The sequence below is a fragment of the Phragmites australis genome, chromosome 4 (genome assembly GCF_958298935.1).
Source record: "Phragmites australis chromosome 4, lpPhrAust1.1, whole genome shotgun sequence".
NCBI classification, from domain to species: Eukaryota; Viridiplantae; Streptophyta; class Magnoliopsida; order Poales; family Poaceae; genus Phragmites; species Phragmites australis.
In genome coordinates, this window is record NC_084924.1 from 115025 (window position 1) to 130157 (window position 15133).

Genomic DNA, 15133 nt, shown 5'->3' on the forward strand with positions numbered 1-15133 from the left:
CCCCATTTTGCTGTGGGGAGTAGGGAGCGGAGAGCTGCCACTGCACGCCGCGCTCGGCGCAGTAGCGCCCGAACTCGACGGAGGTGAACTCCCCCCCCCCCTCGATCGGTGCGGAGGGTCTTCAGCTTGCGGCTGGTTTCCACCTCGATCGCTGCCTGAAAGTTCTTGATCGTGGCCGCTTGATCCTTGCTGGAAAGCAACACGAGCCACATGAAGCGACTCATGTCATCGACCAGCAGCAGGAAGTACTAATTGCCGCTGGGTGTTGTGGGCGTGATCGGGCCGCAGATGTCACCGTGGACGAGGTCGAGGACGTTCATGGCGCGACGCCGCGCCTGCTCGGGGAAGGGTGTCCACCACTGCTTGCCGATGAGACAGGCGTCACATACCTGGTCGACCTGGTCGAGGGGCGATAGTCCTCGCACCATGCAGTGGTGCGCGAGCCGGCGCAGCGACTGGAAGCTTAGGTGCCCGAATCGAGCATGCCAACGCCACACCGCCTCCTCGCTCTTGGCCGACAGGCACACGGGGCGCCCGATCTTTAGCTCGAGAAGGTACAGGCACGTCGGGGAGCGCTTGACCTGGGCCAGCAACTTGCGGCCCTGCTCAAGGATCCGGAGGACGCCGTGCTCGATGTCGATCCGACAGCCCGCCTCATCTAGTTGCCCGAGGCTGATGATGTTCGCTGTCAAGCGGGGTATGTAGTACACCCCCGTCAACGCGCGATGCTCGCCATTCCTGTAGCTGAAGACGATGGTTCCGCTGCCCTCGATCTCTACCCGACGGTCCTACAGATGCCGGTGTTGAGCTCGGAGAAGGCGCTCCTCGCCCCGGTCATGTGGTTCATCGCGCCAGTGTCGAGAACCCAGCGGTGGGGGTCTCGATCCTCGCATGGGCCGAGCTGGGCGAAGACGCGCTCCTCGCGGATGTCGACGCGGTGGTGCGGCAGCGGTGAGGTGGTGGGAAGGATGGAGACGACGGCGTGGGCCATGAGGAGAGTAGGCTCATCTTCCTCACCTTGGACCACATGAGCCTGTCCCTTCTTAGGCTTGTGACATTCCTTGGCCCAGTGGCCGGTCTTACCGCAGTTTCGGCACGTATCTACTGTGTGTCGCTCCTGGCCCGTGGGCGAGGAAGAGCTGCTGCGGCTTGAGTCACGGTTGCCTCCGCCGCAACCGCGCCGCGTCTTGCCGCGCCTCTTGCCGTCGCTGCTCGAGCCGCCGCCATTGTCGTCGCCGCTGGCGCGCAGCTTCAGCCGTGCAAGCCACTCCTCCTCGCTGAGAAGAAGGCGGCCTTGTTTGTCGACGACGGGCTCGGACGGTGGTGGCGGCACCTTCTTCTTCTTCTGCCGCTCTTCGACTTGACGTAGGCGTCCCACCACCTCCTCGACGGTGAGGGTCTCGCAGTCGAGAAACGTCTCGATGGCGATGGCGATCTGCGACAGATGATCGGGGACCACCTGCAACATCTTCTTGACGATCTCCGTGTCCGTCACGTCGGTGCCGAGGATGCGAATGTTGTTAACGAGGCCGACGATCCGGAGGGCGAAGTCCTCGACGAATTCTCCCTCCTTGAAGGTGATCTCGCCGAAGTCCTTCTTCAACTGCGCGGCGTTCGACTCCCTCACGCGCTGGACGCCGACGCGCACGGTCTTCACCGCCTCCCAGGCGGAACGCACCGTGCGCTTGCGCGCCAGGGACCCGAGCATCTCGGGCGGGACGACGCGGAGGATGGCCGCGAGCGCGAGGCGATCATCACGGTACTCAACGACCTCGCCTTCCTCCGGCTCAACGGCCTGCCAGAGGCCCTGCGCCTGCATGTTCACGCGCATCATCAACGACCACTCTTGGTAGTTGGTGCGAGTGAGCATCGGGTACTACACGGTGCCGCTCGACTCCTTGACGACGCGCTCGATCACCACCTCGCCGCTGCGGCGCCCTCGCCACAGCGCATGCGAGTGTGAGACGCGGCGTCGCCGCGGCGGAGATGGCGAACGTTCGCCTATTGCCGGCGCAGACATGGCCCTGGGATCGGTAACCGCTCTGGTACCAAATGTTGGAGTTCACCGCGAATCCAATCGCCGGCGAACTCAGGAATGCGCACTCAAGAACACGATGAATACAAGTGGTTTGGTGCTGCAAAATGCGGGCGTTGTTTTCTGTTGTATTGGACGAGTATTTAACAAAAACTAAACAGCAAACTTGGCAGCTAATCTGCCGGAACGTGCGGCACGCACGCCACTACTTGGCCGCGCCATCCCGCGGCCTATGCGCTACCGCACGACGTCCCTAGGACTCGGACGCGCCCCTGCATGAACGCGGCATGCGTCGGGCTCACAGAACATGCACTGACATGCTAACGATAGCAAAAGGAAAACTAGATACATAGGTGATCGAGCGAGGTTTACTCCAACACAGACCTGGTAGCAGATGCTCCATCGAGCTGTCGCCGTCATTGCTGCCGACGAGCACGCGCTTCGCGTGGGCGTGTTCATCGTCGAGACCTGGTAGCAGATGCTCCATCAAGCTGTCGTCGTCATCGCTGCCGGCGAGCGCGCGCTTCGCGTGGGTGTGTTCATCGTCGAGACCTGGTAGCAGATGCTCCATCGAACTGTCGTTGTAGTCGCTGGACGTCTCCGACAAAATGGACTCGGATGGACTCACGAAACTGTACACGAAGCGCTCATAGCATGCAGCAGCGCCTAAATACATGCAGCAACTATCGAGGCGTCGCCCGTGTATGGGAGAAAGCAGAAGTTAGGGGCAGTTCTGAGAGAATGCGTTGGCTTGTTGCTTTGGCGCCCTGTACTATATAACGCCGAGAAAAAATTAGACGTCCTATAATAGAGAATAGAGAGAGTAATATTTTAGCACAAGTAGGGGGTGTAGGGAAAAAGGCCATCTCCGTCGCCCGGCTAAAATCGGATGCGATTCCTTTAACATACTCCACGCCTACCGCTGACTTGCTGCACGTCTACTGCACGGTCGCTGACACGTGGCCAGCGGGCGTGCAGTACCACTGGAAGCAAAGAAGTACCACTGGAGCTACCACTGGAGGCTGAAATCTCATGTCCGCACGCAACTCCGGTCGATAGAAGCAAAGAACTACCACTGGAGGCCCGCCGCCGCTTTTCTTCCTCCCACAGCTTAGCTAGGCCGTAGAGATCCCATCCCGTCTGCTTTCTTTCTTTCTTTGGGCATGGGGATTACGGGGATGGGGGAGCAGGAGGAGGAGGAGGAGGGTGTGGACTTCTTGGAGTGGCTGGGGCTGGACACCTCCGCCATCGTCTTCACGCTGCTCCAACATCCCGCCGACCTTGCCCGCGCCTCTGCCGTCTCGCGCTCATGGCGCACCTTCGGTCTGCCCTCCTCCTGATTTAGGGTTCATTCCCTTTGTTCGGTTCCCCTGCGCTGCTTCTTGCTTCATAGCGGAATCATGACTGAATAGAATAGCTTGCTTCATAGCGGAATCTCTGTCTCTTTCCCTCTTGTTCATGCTCTTTATTATGCCTATTTCGTGTCGTATGATATGATGCCTTACCAAAATGTACAGCATACACTACGAGTTACTCTAGATCGAAGACCACTATGTTTGCCTCCTTCATATATGTAATATGTTTTTCCCCAAAATACACGCACTCCTTCCCAACTAATTCAATTTTATTTCAAAGTGGTATCCAGTCATCGCAAATCAGTTCAGCAAGATACAGTGCCTGCGAGTCTGTCCTGAGGTCTCCAACTTCACCAGCATTCAAGCAAGCAATTCAGGTAGTGATGATATAAAGGAAGATATCGGATCAAGTGCTGCTGCTGAGAGGGAGAACCAGAAGGGAGATCACAGGGTCTATATGCATCTTAGTCATGACCTTCTCTCACCTTACAATAGCAAGGATTGCACCATTCGCTGCATAGGTGCATCGAGCACAGACAATTTTCCAGGAGAGAGCATACAAAATACCCTTGAACTGATTGATCATGTGGAAATGAGGCCGTCTTATTGGTCCAGTGCAGGCCAAAGTGATCCTAGTGTCCCAGAATGCCTGATATACATGCTTCACTCAGATCTTTGCCTCATTGATGAAATCAAGATACAGCCATTCAAAGGTGTGTGTTCTAACATTTCCTTTTGACACGCCAGAAGGTACCTTTTGCTAATATTTTTCACCATGCAGCATTTTTCCAGTACGGCAACCCAATCTATTCAGCACAGTACGTTAGGTTCTGGATGGGTTATCCAAAGTCGCCTCTACGTCCTGAACAACTTGTATCCGATGAGAACGAAGGGCAGCTGACTGCTGATGACAACTATATCTGGACTTACACATCTCCAGAATTCCCAATGTTGCAGGTCAGCTTGATATATATTTTTATATGTATTATTTCCGCCCTGAGCATGAGTTCGTGCTGTAATCCTAGGAATAAATCGTCAAGTTGATATAGAGCAAGAACGCTTTCTGAAAGGTTGGCGTGAATATATATATATATATATATATATATATATATATATATATATATATGTGGATTTTCTATATATATATATTTGGATTTTCTAAAAGTCCTTATTGCAGAGGGTAGTTAAATTTTGGTCAAGATAGATTAAGCGTTTGCAGTTGCATTGTGTAAAACTGTTGGAAGTAAAATGATCCATCCTGTTCCAGGAAAACGTTTTGCAATCTTTTAAGCTACCACACGCGGTTCTATGCATTGGTGGGGTGGTGAAGGTTGAACTTCTCGGGAGGATTCAAGAACAGGCGTTGGATGGTCTGTACTACATATGGTGAGCCACAGTCATTTTGTCTGTGATCACATATTCAATACACATTGATGATTGATCTTTCATTTCTGCAGTGTGTCCAATGTCCAAATATTAGGGAATCCACTATCGCGAGAGCTAGCGGTGTCTCCTTGCCAGAATGGTGTAGTCCTGAAGTACCATCCGGAACCTCGTAGAAGTAGTGTGTGTCGTAGTGACTTGTCGGCAGATGATGGTGGCAGCCCCGCGAAATGGCATGACTTTGCAACAAGAATCTGGCAGTCTTTCAGGACGAGGAATTGAGTGAAACCAGGCACTGCTGAGCAGGCTGCTGTTTGGCCCTCCGATGTAGTTTGTGAATGTCACGTCTGGTTTTTAAGAGAATAAATTAGATGTATTTCACATGTTTGTTAGCATCAAATTTTTTATACATACGACGATTTCATAAGAGATAACATAACAGTGTCATTATATAACGATAAGATTTATTGCAAAAGAATCTGTAGGTCTTAAAGAAAACATTAAGATAACTTTCAGTGGTAGTGGGTTTTTCATCCATCTACAAACCTTATCCAAGGGAGCGTCAGTCTAGAACACCATCTCTGGGTTGGCTGAGCAGCAATATGGGGTTGAGAGAAGGTAAACGTGAGCATATGGAGTACTCAGCAAGCGTGAGAAAACATGACATGAAGGCTTTGGGTAAGAAAGGCTCGACTCAGGTTGACTGCATCCATGCCATCTTAATTTAGGATTCAAAAAGACTAGTAATTCTATTTACTAGGTGTGATGACACCAACATTAAAATAACAGCTCATCGGATTCCATCTGACTGCTAGACTTACCAGATATCCTATATCCGGTTATCAACTCATCAGGATACTACCCGACTACCCAAAGCCAACCATCCAAGATACCCTATTAATCATGAAGAAGTCCAAGTTAGCTCTTGACCGTGAGCACGGCTGATCGATCAATTTTATACTCTGTAGAGTTTCACACTTTACGCACGAATCGTGATTCCCGTTTTGCTTCACACTTCCAGGGTGTAGAGCCGGGGTCTCACTACAAGGCCTTTACAAAGCGCCTCTAAATTCTTATGCATCCACTAAGGTTTCACCGCTAATAGGAATTTCATCCACTGCAGAGGCCCCCTCTTGTGTCACTTAACCGTCCACTGGTGCGTACAGAATAAGGAGGATATCTAATTAGTTGGCTAAGTCGTATCCATATAAGCCTCGTGATTGCGCTGTTGTGCCAGGTTATATGCTCCACAAACCGGTCCTTAGGATCTAAAGCAGGTACTTGCACATCACTCAATGCACACACAACAGCCATACGAACCAAACCAACTTGTCTAGATCCCTATAATCCATGTTGCCACAAAAGATTACCCAAACCGATTTATGTTGTATAGACCATTAATTAATTTAACATTTATCCCACCCAACTTGACAGCATAACTAAGCATTTCTACCTTTGACACCCAACTATAACACAGACGACAAAGGATAATATAGAAAGTACTAATAAACCCTAAACATGAGATTCATATTAACAAAGCATGCAATTAAAAAGTAAAAGACACACTACTCTATAATAGGCTCAATGTGATCAAGGACACTTGCCTTCAGCAGCGGGTTGCTCAAACTCTTCAAAGATCTGGTCCTACAGGTTCACTAACTGCTCATCTCTTATTGCAATTGCGCACACCAGAAACAAATAAGTACAAACATCTAAGAACAGAACACTAAACAAAAGCAAAGCGCTATAAAAAAAAACCCTACTAACGGATAGTACTCGCTGCTATGATTGCATGAGCGCAAGAATCGCCTCAAACAGAGCTATAACGGAAAAGTTACAAAGGTTTTAAGCTAAGGGGCCTATCTGCAAAAGAACATGAACGTTTTGGTAAAAATAAAAAGTTGCAGGGACTTATTTGTAAAAGTTTAGGGACCTATATGCAATTAAACAAAACTACAGTGGGCTAAAAGTAAAATAGCAAGGGCTGGCAAGGGCATTTTGTGAAAACAGTTAAGTCTAAGGGTCTAAAAGCAAGATTACCTAATTTCAGAAGAAGGTGCACGCGTGGCATGCACACGTGGTAAGGCTGATTGGGATTTGGTTATTTAAATCTAGGGCGCACGATCTAGATTGGACGGTTGAGATTTAAAACGCAAAAGGGTATCCAGACTTCTAATCTCGACCGCGCGCGACAAAACGGACGGCCGACGACGGTTGGGGGACAATGGGCGATCGACAACGGTGGGGACACAGCGGCGCTACCTCGAACATTGTCGGAACATCGCCGGCGAAGCGCGGGATTGAGCTACGACCTACCAAACTCAACGAGATACGGTGCAATCGAAAGAGAAGGTGATGGGGATCCTCACCGAGGGCTTCACGGTGGCCACCGGGGTCTCGGCGGTAGTCGGTGACTGAGGGAAGTGGCGGCGGGGGTTGGAGCTCGATGGAGGCTTGGCTACGGTAACGAAGAGACGAATCTGCGGATCGGGGAAGCTGGCTGGCGATCCTGCAATGCCAAGGAGTCGATCAGCTGACCTTGGAATGCGACGGAGGAAGCCAACGACGGTGAGATGGTGGAGAGGCTTACCGGAGCTCGACGAGATGGTGTTTCTGGGGGGGGGGAGGGGGGAGGGAGAGCCGAGGGGTGGGATGCGTTCCTCAGGTCCTTGCGGTGCTGGCAGCGGCCTCGGACGCGCCAGGGGAAGCTCAGTTGCAACGACGAATGCTTGGCAGAGCCCGACGATGGCAATGGCGGCTCTGCAAAGGTGAGGAGCGGCGGGGTTGTGGGCGAACGGGAGAGTGGCGGGGTTGGGCGGCATTTACAGGTGCGTGCGCGGGCAGTTGCAAGATTCGTTGGCGCGGGTGGAGACGTGGGCGCGCCAGCGGTTTCGGACGGCGTGGTTGCGCATTGCGTGGCCGAAGCGGAGGGACGGGGATGACAGGCGAGCCCGAGCCGTAAGAGAGTTTGGGAGTGTGTCGGAGGGTGAACTCATGTCGCAGGTATCCCGAGAGACCCCCTTTTAGAGATTCGGCCGGGGGGATGATCCTGAACGAGCTTGTTTTGGGAAATAAGCGGGAAACGGAAATAAATGCAGTGGCTGGTGGGAGATGATCGTCCTAGTGCGAGAAAGATGGGTGCACCGGGGTTTAGACAGGTTCGGGCCGCACGGGGGCGTAACACCCTACTCCTGTGTGAGTGTTATATCTGCCTTTGAAGGGAATTCTTCAAGGATGTATCTGGTTACAAGAGAGAGCCACTTACTGAGAGCTTGAGGCTCTCGTGTTCTAGCTTGGCTTGAGCTGGTTTGAGCGTCTGCGTCCTCTTCTTCACCCACCTTTTACGTGTTCTTCATCCTTTCCTTTTATAGGCGCGCCGATCTCGACATATCCTGAATGGGAAAGAGGGGATGCGAATGCCAAGGTGCCACGGAGAAAGGCGTCATCATTTCGTCTTGGCGAAGTGACAGGGGCGGTGGAGAAATGCGGCGCGCACCCGACCACCCGCCACTGTGGAAGCCCTCGGGCGCCATAAAGGGGGCCCACCGGGCAGCCTCAGAGGTGCCCGGTGCGCCCACCCTGTCTTGTCTTTCTGCCAGGGCAGGGTGGCGGGCGGAGCGCTTCGATTCTGGCAACGTTATCCCGAGGCACCCGGATGAAACGGGACGGGACCCGTGCATTTAATGGACCCACGCCCCCTGCTAGTGCATGGCAGGGTCGGACACTGGGGCGTGGGCAGCTGAGAATGTCAGGATGTCAGGATGTCAGGCCGCGCGTGCCCATTAAATGCGGTATTGGGCCTTTGACTGGCTGACATCCCGACGATGGGACTCTTCGAGTCGTCGGACGATCTTGCGCGAACCTTCAGGGCACCGAGTCCTCGGGGGCTGCCACGTGCAGCCCCGAGCACTCTCTCCTGAGCACTTTTGGCGGGACCTTCGGGGAACCGAGTCCTCGGGGGCTGCCACGTGCAGCCCCGAGCACTCTCTCCCGAGCACTTCGGTGGGACCTTCGGGGCACCGAGTCCTCGGGGGCTGCCACGTGCAGCCCTGAGCACTCTCTCCCGAGTACTTCGGTGGGACCCTCGGGGCACCGAGTCCTCGGGGGCTGCCACGTGCAGCCCCGAGCACTCTCTCCCGAGCACTTAGGTGAGACCTTCGGGGAACCGAGTCCTCGGGGGCTGCCACGTGCAGCCCCGAGCACTCTCTCCCGATCACTTCTTTCCCGATATTTGGGCTCTGCGGATCATCGGGGAACTGGGGTGCTCGGGGACCAGAGACGGCGGCCCCGAGCACCTTCTCCTGGGACTTAGCTTCTTCTTGCCTTGCAGGGTGGTGACATGTGACGGATGGCCGGCCTGGTCTTGGGACTTAGGGACCCCTGGTTCCGAATACACCGACAGAGTGGACTGGGCTTCGGCGCGTGAAGAGATGAGCCGGGCCGGTGAGAAAACGGGCGTAAGAGTGGAGGAAGACGATGATCAATCGGAGGAGAAGGAAGCGTGGCAAGCACCCCTCACAAGATACTGCCCTGTTGATTTATCATTCAGCTCAAATCTGTTTTGTCGTCCCAAGCTGGCTCGCACAAGGACTCTTTCTTCTTCTTCTTGGTGCTGTGGAATAAGAGTGCGCCTGTAACAGAGATGAGATGAGATGTTGTCTGCAACTGTACTGCATCGTCGAGACAGGCACATTGTTGAATTCAAACATATTCTGGATTAATACTGCTGCTGCTCAATCATCATTATCCCTGTGTTGATCAATCTAGCAGACTTGTGTTGGTTTTAATTTGCTGATGAGATGTTGAGCGATAATTTTAGATGTGCACAGTACCACCACTAGAAAGCAGCAGCTTGAGCCATCACTGAGCGGCGGGAGAGAGAGAGAGAGAGAGATGCCAGCATTGCCGCGCCACCTCCCACGAGCTCGCTGCCCAGGCCCAGGCCGCGCCGCCTCCTCCTGGGCCGCCGCCGTCGCTGACCACGCGCGCTCCGGCCGCCACGCCGCCGCGCTCACCGTCTTCCGCCGCGTTCTCCGAGCCCACCCCGCCGTCGCCACCTCCGATCAGCTCGCCTACGCCGCCCTGCTCCGCTGCCGCGACCACCGCCTCGCCCACCAGATACACGCGCAGGTATGCCGTCGTGGTCTGGCCGCCTCCAACCCCATCCTCGCATGCTCCCTCCTCGCCTTCTACTCCGAGGACCCAGACAAGGCCACCATGATGTTCGACGAAATGCCGAACCCAGACGCGATCTGCTACACCGCCATGATGTCCGCCCTCCTCCGCGCCGGGGACTGGCCACGGGCGCTCGCGCTCTACCCGCGCATGCTCCGAGCCGCCGCCACTCCGCCCACCCAGCACACCTTCTCCAAGCTGCTCGCCCTCTGCGCCTCCATGCGCCTGCGCCGCCATGGCACCCAGCTCCACGCGCAGCTCCTCCGCTGGGGCTGCGGAGCCCACCTCAACCTGGTCCTCAAGACCGCGCTCGTCCACATGTACGCCAGCTGCGGCGCCATGGCCTCCGCGCGCGCCGTGCTCCAGTCCACGCCCGAAACCGACGTCGTGCTCTGGACGGCCATCATCGCCGCCTACTCGCGGGGTGGCCAGCTCCAGGCTGCTCTTGGGGCGTTTCGTGACATGGAACGTGCCGCGGTGCCGCCCAACGCCTTCACCTACGCAGCGCTCATCGCTGCCTGCTCCTCCGCCCACGCGCTGCACATCGGGCGGCAGCTCCATGCCCGCTTGTTCAAGTCTCGGCTGGAGCACGACACGTCCGCGTGTAATGCGCTCCTGGACTTGTACAGCAAGGGAGCCTCCGCCCGTTTGCTCGACTTGCTGCACGCTTTCCGCGCAGTCGACACGCCCAACGTGGTGTCCTGGACTGCCTTCATTGCTGGACTTGCACGCCATGGCAGGGACCAAGATGCGTTTTCGGCTTATGCTCGCATGCGGGCTAGTGGGGTGCAGCCCAACTCCTTCACCCTGTCCACTCTTCTCAAAGGCTGCACCTCCGCACAAGCTTTCCTACACGCTGCGAAGATCCATGCCTATGTGCTTAAGACCAGCTTTGAGTCACTGGATGCAGCTGTCGGGAACTCGTTGGTCGATGTGTATGCAAGGTTTGCAAGAATGGATGACGCATGGGCGGTGGCTACCACGATGCCCTTCATAAGGGATAGATTCACATACACAAGCCTAGCCAAGGGGCTGAATCAGATGGGGCTTCAGCACAGGGCCCTCGAGATGTTAGTGCACATGCTCCACGAGGAGATTGATATCGACGGCTTCAGCCTCGCTTGCTTCCTTTCTGCTGCTGCGACCATGGCCTCCATGGAGCACGGGAAGCAGCTGCACTGCTGCTCCGTGAAATTGGGATTGAGCGGTCAGGTATCTGTCTCCAACAGCCTTATCGACATGTACAGCCGATGCAAGTGTCTGGAGGATGCCAATAGTGCTTTCCGGTCAATCAGGGAGCCCAATGTTGTGTCGTGGAATGTTCTAATATCCGGTCTGGTATTCAATGAGCGTTACACTGAAGCGCTGTCAGCTTTTGAAGACATGATACTGGCTGGAACTCAGCCTGACGGAATCACTTTCTCAGTTGTGCTTTCCGCCTGCAGCCATGGTGGTTTAGTTGATATTGGCATCAAACATTTCAACTCTATGAGGAATCTGTTTGGTGTTTTCCCACAAAGGAGCCACTACACATGCTTTCTGGATATGTTAGGACGAGCAGGTCGTCTTACAGAGGCGGCACACACCATTGAGGCGATGCCCGTCCAACCAGACTTGTCAATGTACAGGACCCTGCTGGCATTTTGCAAGCTCCACAACGATCCAGTGGTTGGCGAAAATATTGCAAGGAAGGCACTGGAATTGGATCCATCAGACGCGGTGTTACAGAATATGCTTCCAGGCATCTTTGGTGCTCCTGGAGACAAGATCGTGATGGACAGACAGGTCCACGGGGTGAAGAGGGGGATGCAGGTGTCCAAGCTAAATACTAATAACTATGAGCTACCATTCAATTTCTGAAAATTTGTTCTTTGTGTTCTTGTTACATGTTCCCAAGAGCAGACGCGAGTATTATTTCTGGGGCATTTTCTTCCAAAAAGTTCTCCCCATTAAGCTTGGGATGATAAGAAGATTAATTAGAGCCTGCTTATTTTTTCTGGAGACATTCCCCCCCCCCCCCTTCAAGAGTTTATGGAGTCAATGCAGAGTACATTTGAAATAGTTAAGTTCCACCTATGTGATACATTCTATGAAATAGTTAAGTTCCACCCATTTGAAGCCACAATCTTCTGGAGTCAATGCAGACTATGGCATCGACCACCTTCATTTTCTCAGTTAAAGGAATTAACCATCCCTCTCATACAACACTACCTATTTGAGTTCTGGTAAGCGTCCTGTGCTAAGATGCTCAGATGACATTTGCTCTAACATTCGTTACATAAACAGTATATATTTTCTCTGTTGTTTGGTATAAATTAATAACTGCTCTGTCTAGTGCTGTCTTGAATCATTATCCACCTGAGGTTTTTTTTTTCTCCCATAAAAGATAAACGATTCCTGTCAATGAAGTCAATTTCAAGTTCCAAGTATGATACTGGATACTAGATATAGAAAGTTAGTATTATATTTTTGCTGATTCAAAACCAAAATACAATATGTGGTTCTAAAAATAGCATTTTTTGTGTGACCTTTCCTGCAAACTTGTAGACTGTACTGCTTAGTACACAAAATTGTTGGAGTAGTGTCTCCTCTTAAAGGACACCAACATCACACAGATTGGCTTTAGTATATAATGGTAGGAATTAGGATAGCAATCAACCATTATCGGGAAATTCACAGGCAGCACTTTTAGGGCATATTTTTATCAAAGCTGATAATAAAATATTAGGATGTAACAAAAGTAAACGCTCTGTATTCCTTGCAACCATTTCATGTGAACATCTTACTTCTTTACTCTAACAGAAATTTCCTTATAAGGTGAAATGATGCCAATTTCTGTTTCACAGGAGCATGGATATGATAACCATCAGGAAACAGTATAGCATCATGCGAAAAATTCTGGGCCATCCAGACTCCATAGTACAGCTGGTTGTCATGCACCCGTTGACGCTCCCCTTGTTCCTGATGTTACTGGTAATATACTGATAAAATGATTTGCAAATTTAATTTTCTGAATAAGGAATTCTCAGCTATCTTAGCTCGTTACATGAGCCGTTTGGATATGTTATAGACAATATGGAGCACCGTAGTCAATGCTTTACCCACATATGTCCAGAAGTGGGTATAATATGCAAGAAAAGGGAGGATAAAAGGCTCCACATAAAACTTGTAAAGCTTCACAAAAGGCTTAACTACTGCTTCTGGATCTTTGAGGAAACCTGCATGTTACCACCATGCTTAGCTGGATTTTAGCTAGTAGTAGTTTATACTGAACATTTGTTGATCTTGTGGAGTGCATACCTTCAGCTATTTTTGGGAACATGTCGAGTAAGTGGGTGACAATGTTAAGTATTTCCTGCAAGCATTGGAATATTTCATGGGAGTTGATTAGTGAGAGCTATGTCTTTGTTCAATTGGACTAATACAGTTACATACAACAGTAAAAAAAGGAGACCCATTAGTGTGCGTACCAATGCCCACTTTCCTGGTTTGAGTGGTGACTCATTGAAGATATGAACTTTCCTGCAGTGCAGTGAAATTATTGCCATCTCAAGTAAAGGGAAGGTGATTATTTTTTAAAAGAAACAAAGAAAAATTTAAGTCCCCGGTTTCACACAGCTGTACCAAATATAACCAACACAACATTATAGTTCCAAGTGGTTGACTGACATGCAAAAGAATAACAATATATTACAAAGACATTAAAGGATTTTATCTAAGGAGGATATTGATCTCAGCTACCTAATAAGAATCGCTTCTCCATTTCCTGAACATATGCAGAAGCTGCAGCCCTTGGTAAAGGGGATGATGTTACCATTCCATTCTGCAACAAGCAATATGATGATATACAACCAGACTTTCCGATTACTTTGCAATTTGAATTCACGATGGAGGATCTTACCAAGGTGCCACATTACTGCAACGGTGCTCTCTGCACCTTGACAAACCTCATCAATGGCAAATTTGACGTTCTCTCCCATGGTTTCCACCAGTCTTTTGAAGTAGGTACTGGTACACTGCATGCAAGAATTATTATTTCTTTTTTCTTTTGTGAACTTCGAGTGTAGGAACCTGGCTGTAATAGCTTGATATGATGCAGAGGTAATTGGAGCTTGAAATGCTGAAGCAGATGAGAAAATGAAACCTTGCTGTCCAGTGGCTTATAATATGCGGTGTCCTCGATGACGCAATCAGGGGCAATCAACTTATGGAGCCGTTTGCTGTCCTTTTCATTGAGGCAGGAATAGAACTCCTGAATGACATCTGACAGGGGTGAAGAAGTACCTCTGCGGTTACCTTTGTTGAGTCCACCAGTTGCATTTGGTCGTAGTGCTGCTGCGTGTGTAGGCTTTAGGGGAAATCCTGGTTTCCTTTGGCGAGTGCCGCTTATCTCCGGCTGTCGGAACTGCAGGCGCTGTTGAGGACCTGGTTGTAGCTTGAAACAGGGAGATTGGAAGGAGATAGATGTCATGGTAGAGTTCATGGTGTTGGCTGGGCTTGCTGAAAGAGGTGTGAGTTGTGATATAGAGATTGCTGGGCATTTTTGCTCTTGCTTGGTACGTGGTTAAAGAATCCCTTTTTTTTCTTTCTTTTTGCTCCTGACATGGAATGGAACGTGATTTACGTGGTTAAAGCTTGCTTGCTTGGTGATTGACGAACGAATAAAGCAGACACTGGGATTGGTAGGGAATCATCCATTGAATTCCATCGAAGCAAGGGATTGCTTGCTGTTCTTTGCTCTGAAGCCCTATTGGCTCCGGGTAAGAATCTGAATCTTGTAGTGATGCAGCTATCCATCTACTTACATTGTAGTAAGAATGCATTGCTAGCTTTGGGATTAGAATTCCTATTGCATTGCATTTCATTGTGTCAAGTAAGATTTAATTTGGCGCATTTTCTTGTTTGCTGTTGCATTGGAGTTATGCGTGGTTAAAGCAATTTAATTTGTCAAGGAAGAAAAGAGAACAGAAAAGAAAAAGAAAAGAAAAGAAAAGCAAAATAAAACGTCTGAAGGGAATCGAGAACGTCTTAAGAGGGTGAATTAGGATACTTAAAAATTATTGGCTCCAAAATTTTCATAAGATAAATCTATATTAATTTCTATCTAAATATGCTCTAGCATTATCTAGTGTGTCTACTCTACCGCTTAAGAGAATTGCAAGTAAGTAAATACGAAAACGTAAAT

General features: G+C 50.9%; 3 protein-coding genes across 4 annotated transcripts; 2 read left to right on the forward strand and 1 right to left on the reverse strand.

Moving 5' to 3' along the window:
- The first annotated feature begins 2969 nt into the window (after positions 1–2969).
- On the forward strand, positions 2970–5182 carry LOC133914041 (F-box protein At4g00755-like). The gene is made up of 5 exons (XM_062357200.1): positions 2970–3358; positions 3681–4103; positions 4172–4347; positions 4658–4776; positions 4848–5182. The coding sequence occupies exons 1-5, from the start codon at positions 3199–3201 to the stop codon at positions 5053–5055; spliced, it is 1086 nt and encodes a 361-aa protein (XP_062213184.1). The 5' UTR covers positions 2970–3198; the 3' UTR covers positions 5056–5182.
- Positions 5183–9180: 3998 nt separating this feature from the next.
- LOC133914933 (pentatricopeptide repeat-containing protein At5g52850, chloroplastic-like) lies at positions 9181–12921 on the forward strand. The gene is made up of 2 exons (XM_062357889.1): positions 9181–12173; positions 12795–12921. Exon 1 carries the CDS (start codon positions 9667–9669, stop codon positions 11806–11808), a length of 2142 nt encoding a protein of 713 aa, XP_062213873.1. The 5' UTR covers positions 9181–9666; the 3' UTR covers positions 11809–12173; positions 12795–12921.
- Positions 12904–14431, reverse strand: LOC133914934 (uncharacterized). 2 transcript variants are annotated; one of them, XM_062357891.1, is made up of 6 exons: positions 14093–14431; positions 13850–13964; positions 13690–13771; positions 13419–13470; positions 13249–13303; positions 12904–13166 (listed from the first exon to the last, which is right to left on the reverse strand). In XM_062357891.1, exons 1-6 carry the CDS (start codon positions 14429–14431, stop codon positions 12991–12993), a joined length of 819 nt encoding a protein of 272 aa, XP_062213875.1. In that variant the 3' UTR covers positions 12904–12990. The 2 variants fall into 2 exon arrangements, with proteins under 2 accessions (XP_062213875.1, XP_062213874.1); XM_062357890.1 differs by having other exon boundaries at positions 13690–13964.
- Between the last annotated feature and the right edge of the window lie 702 nt (positions 14432–15133).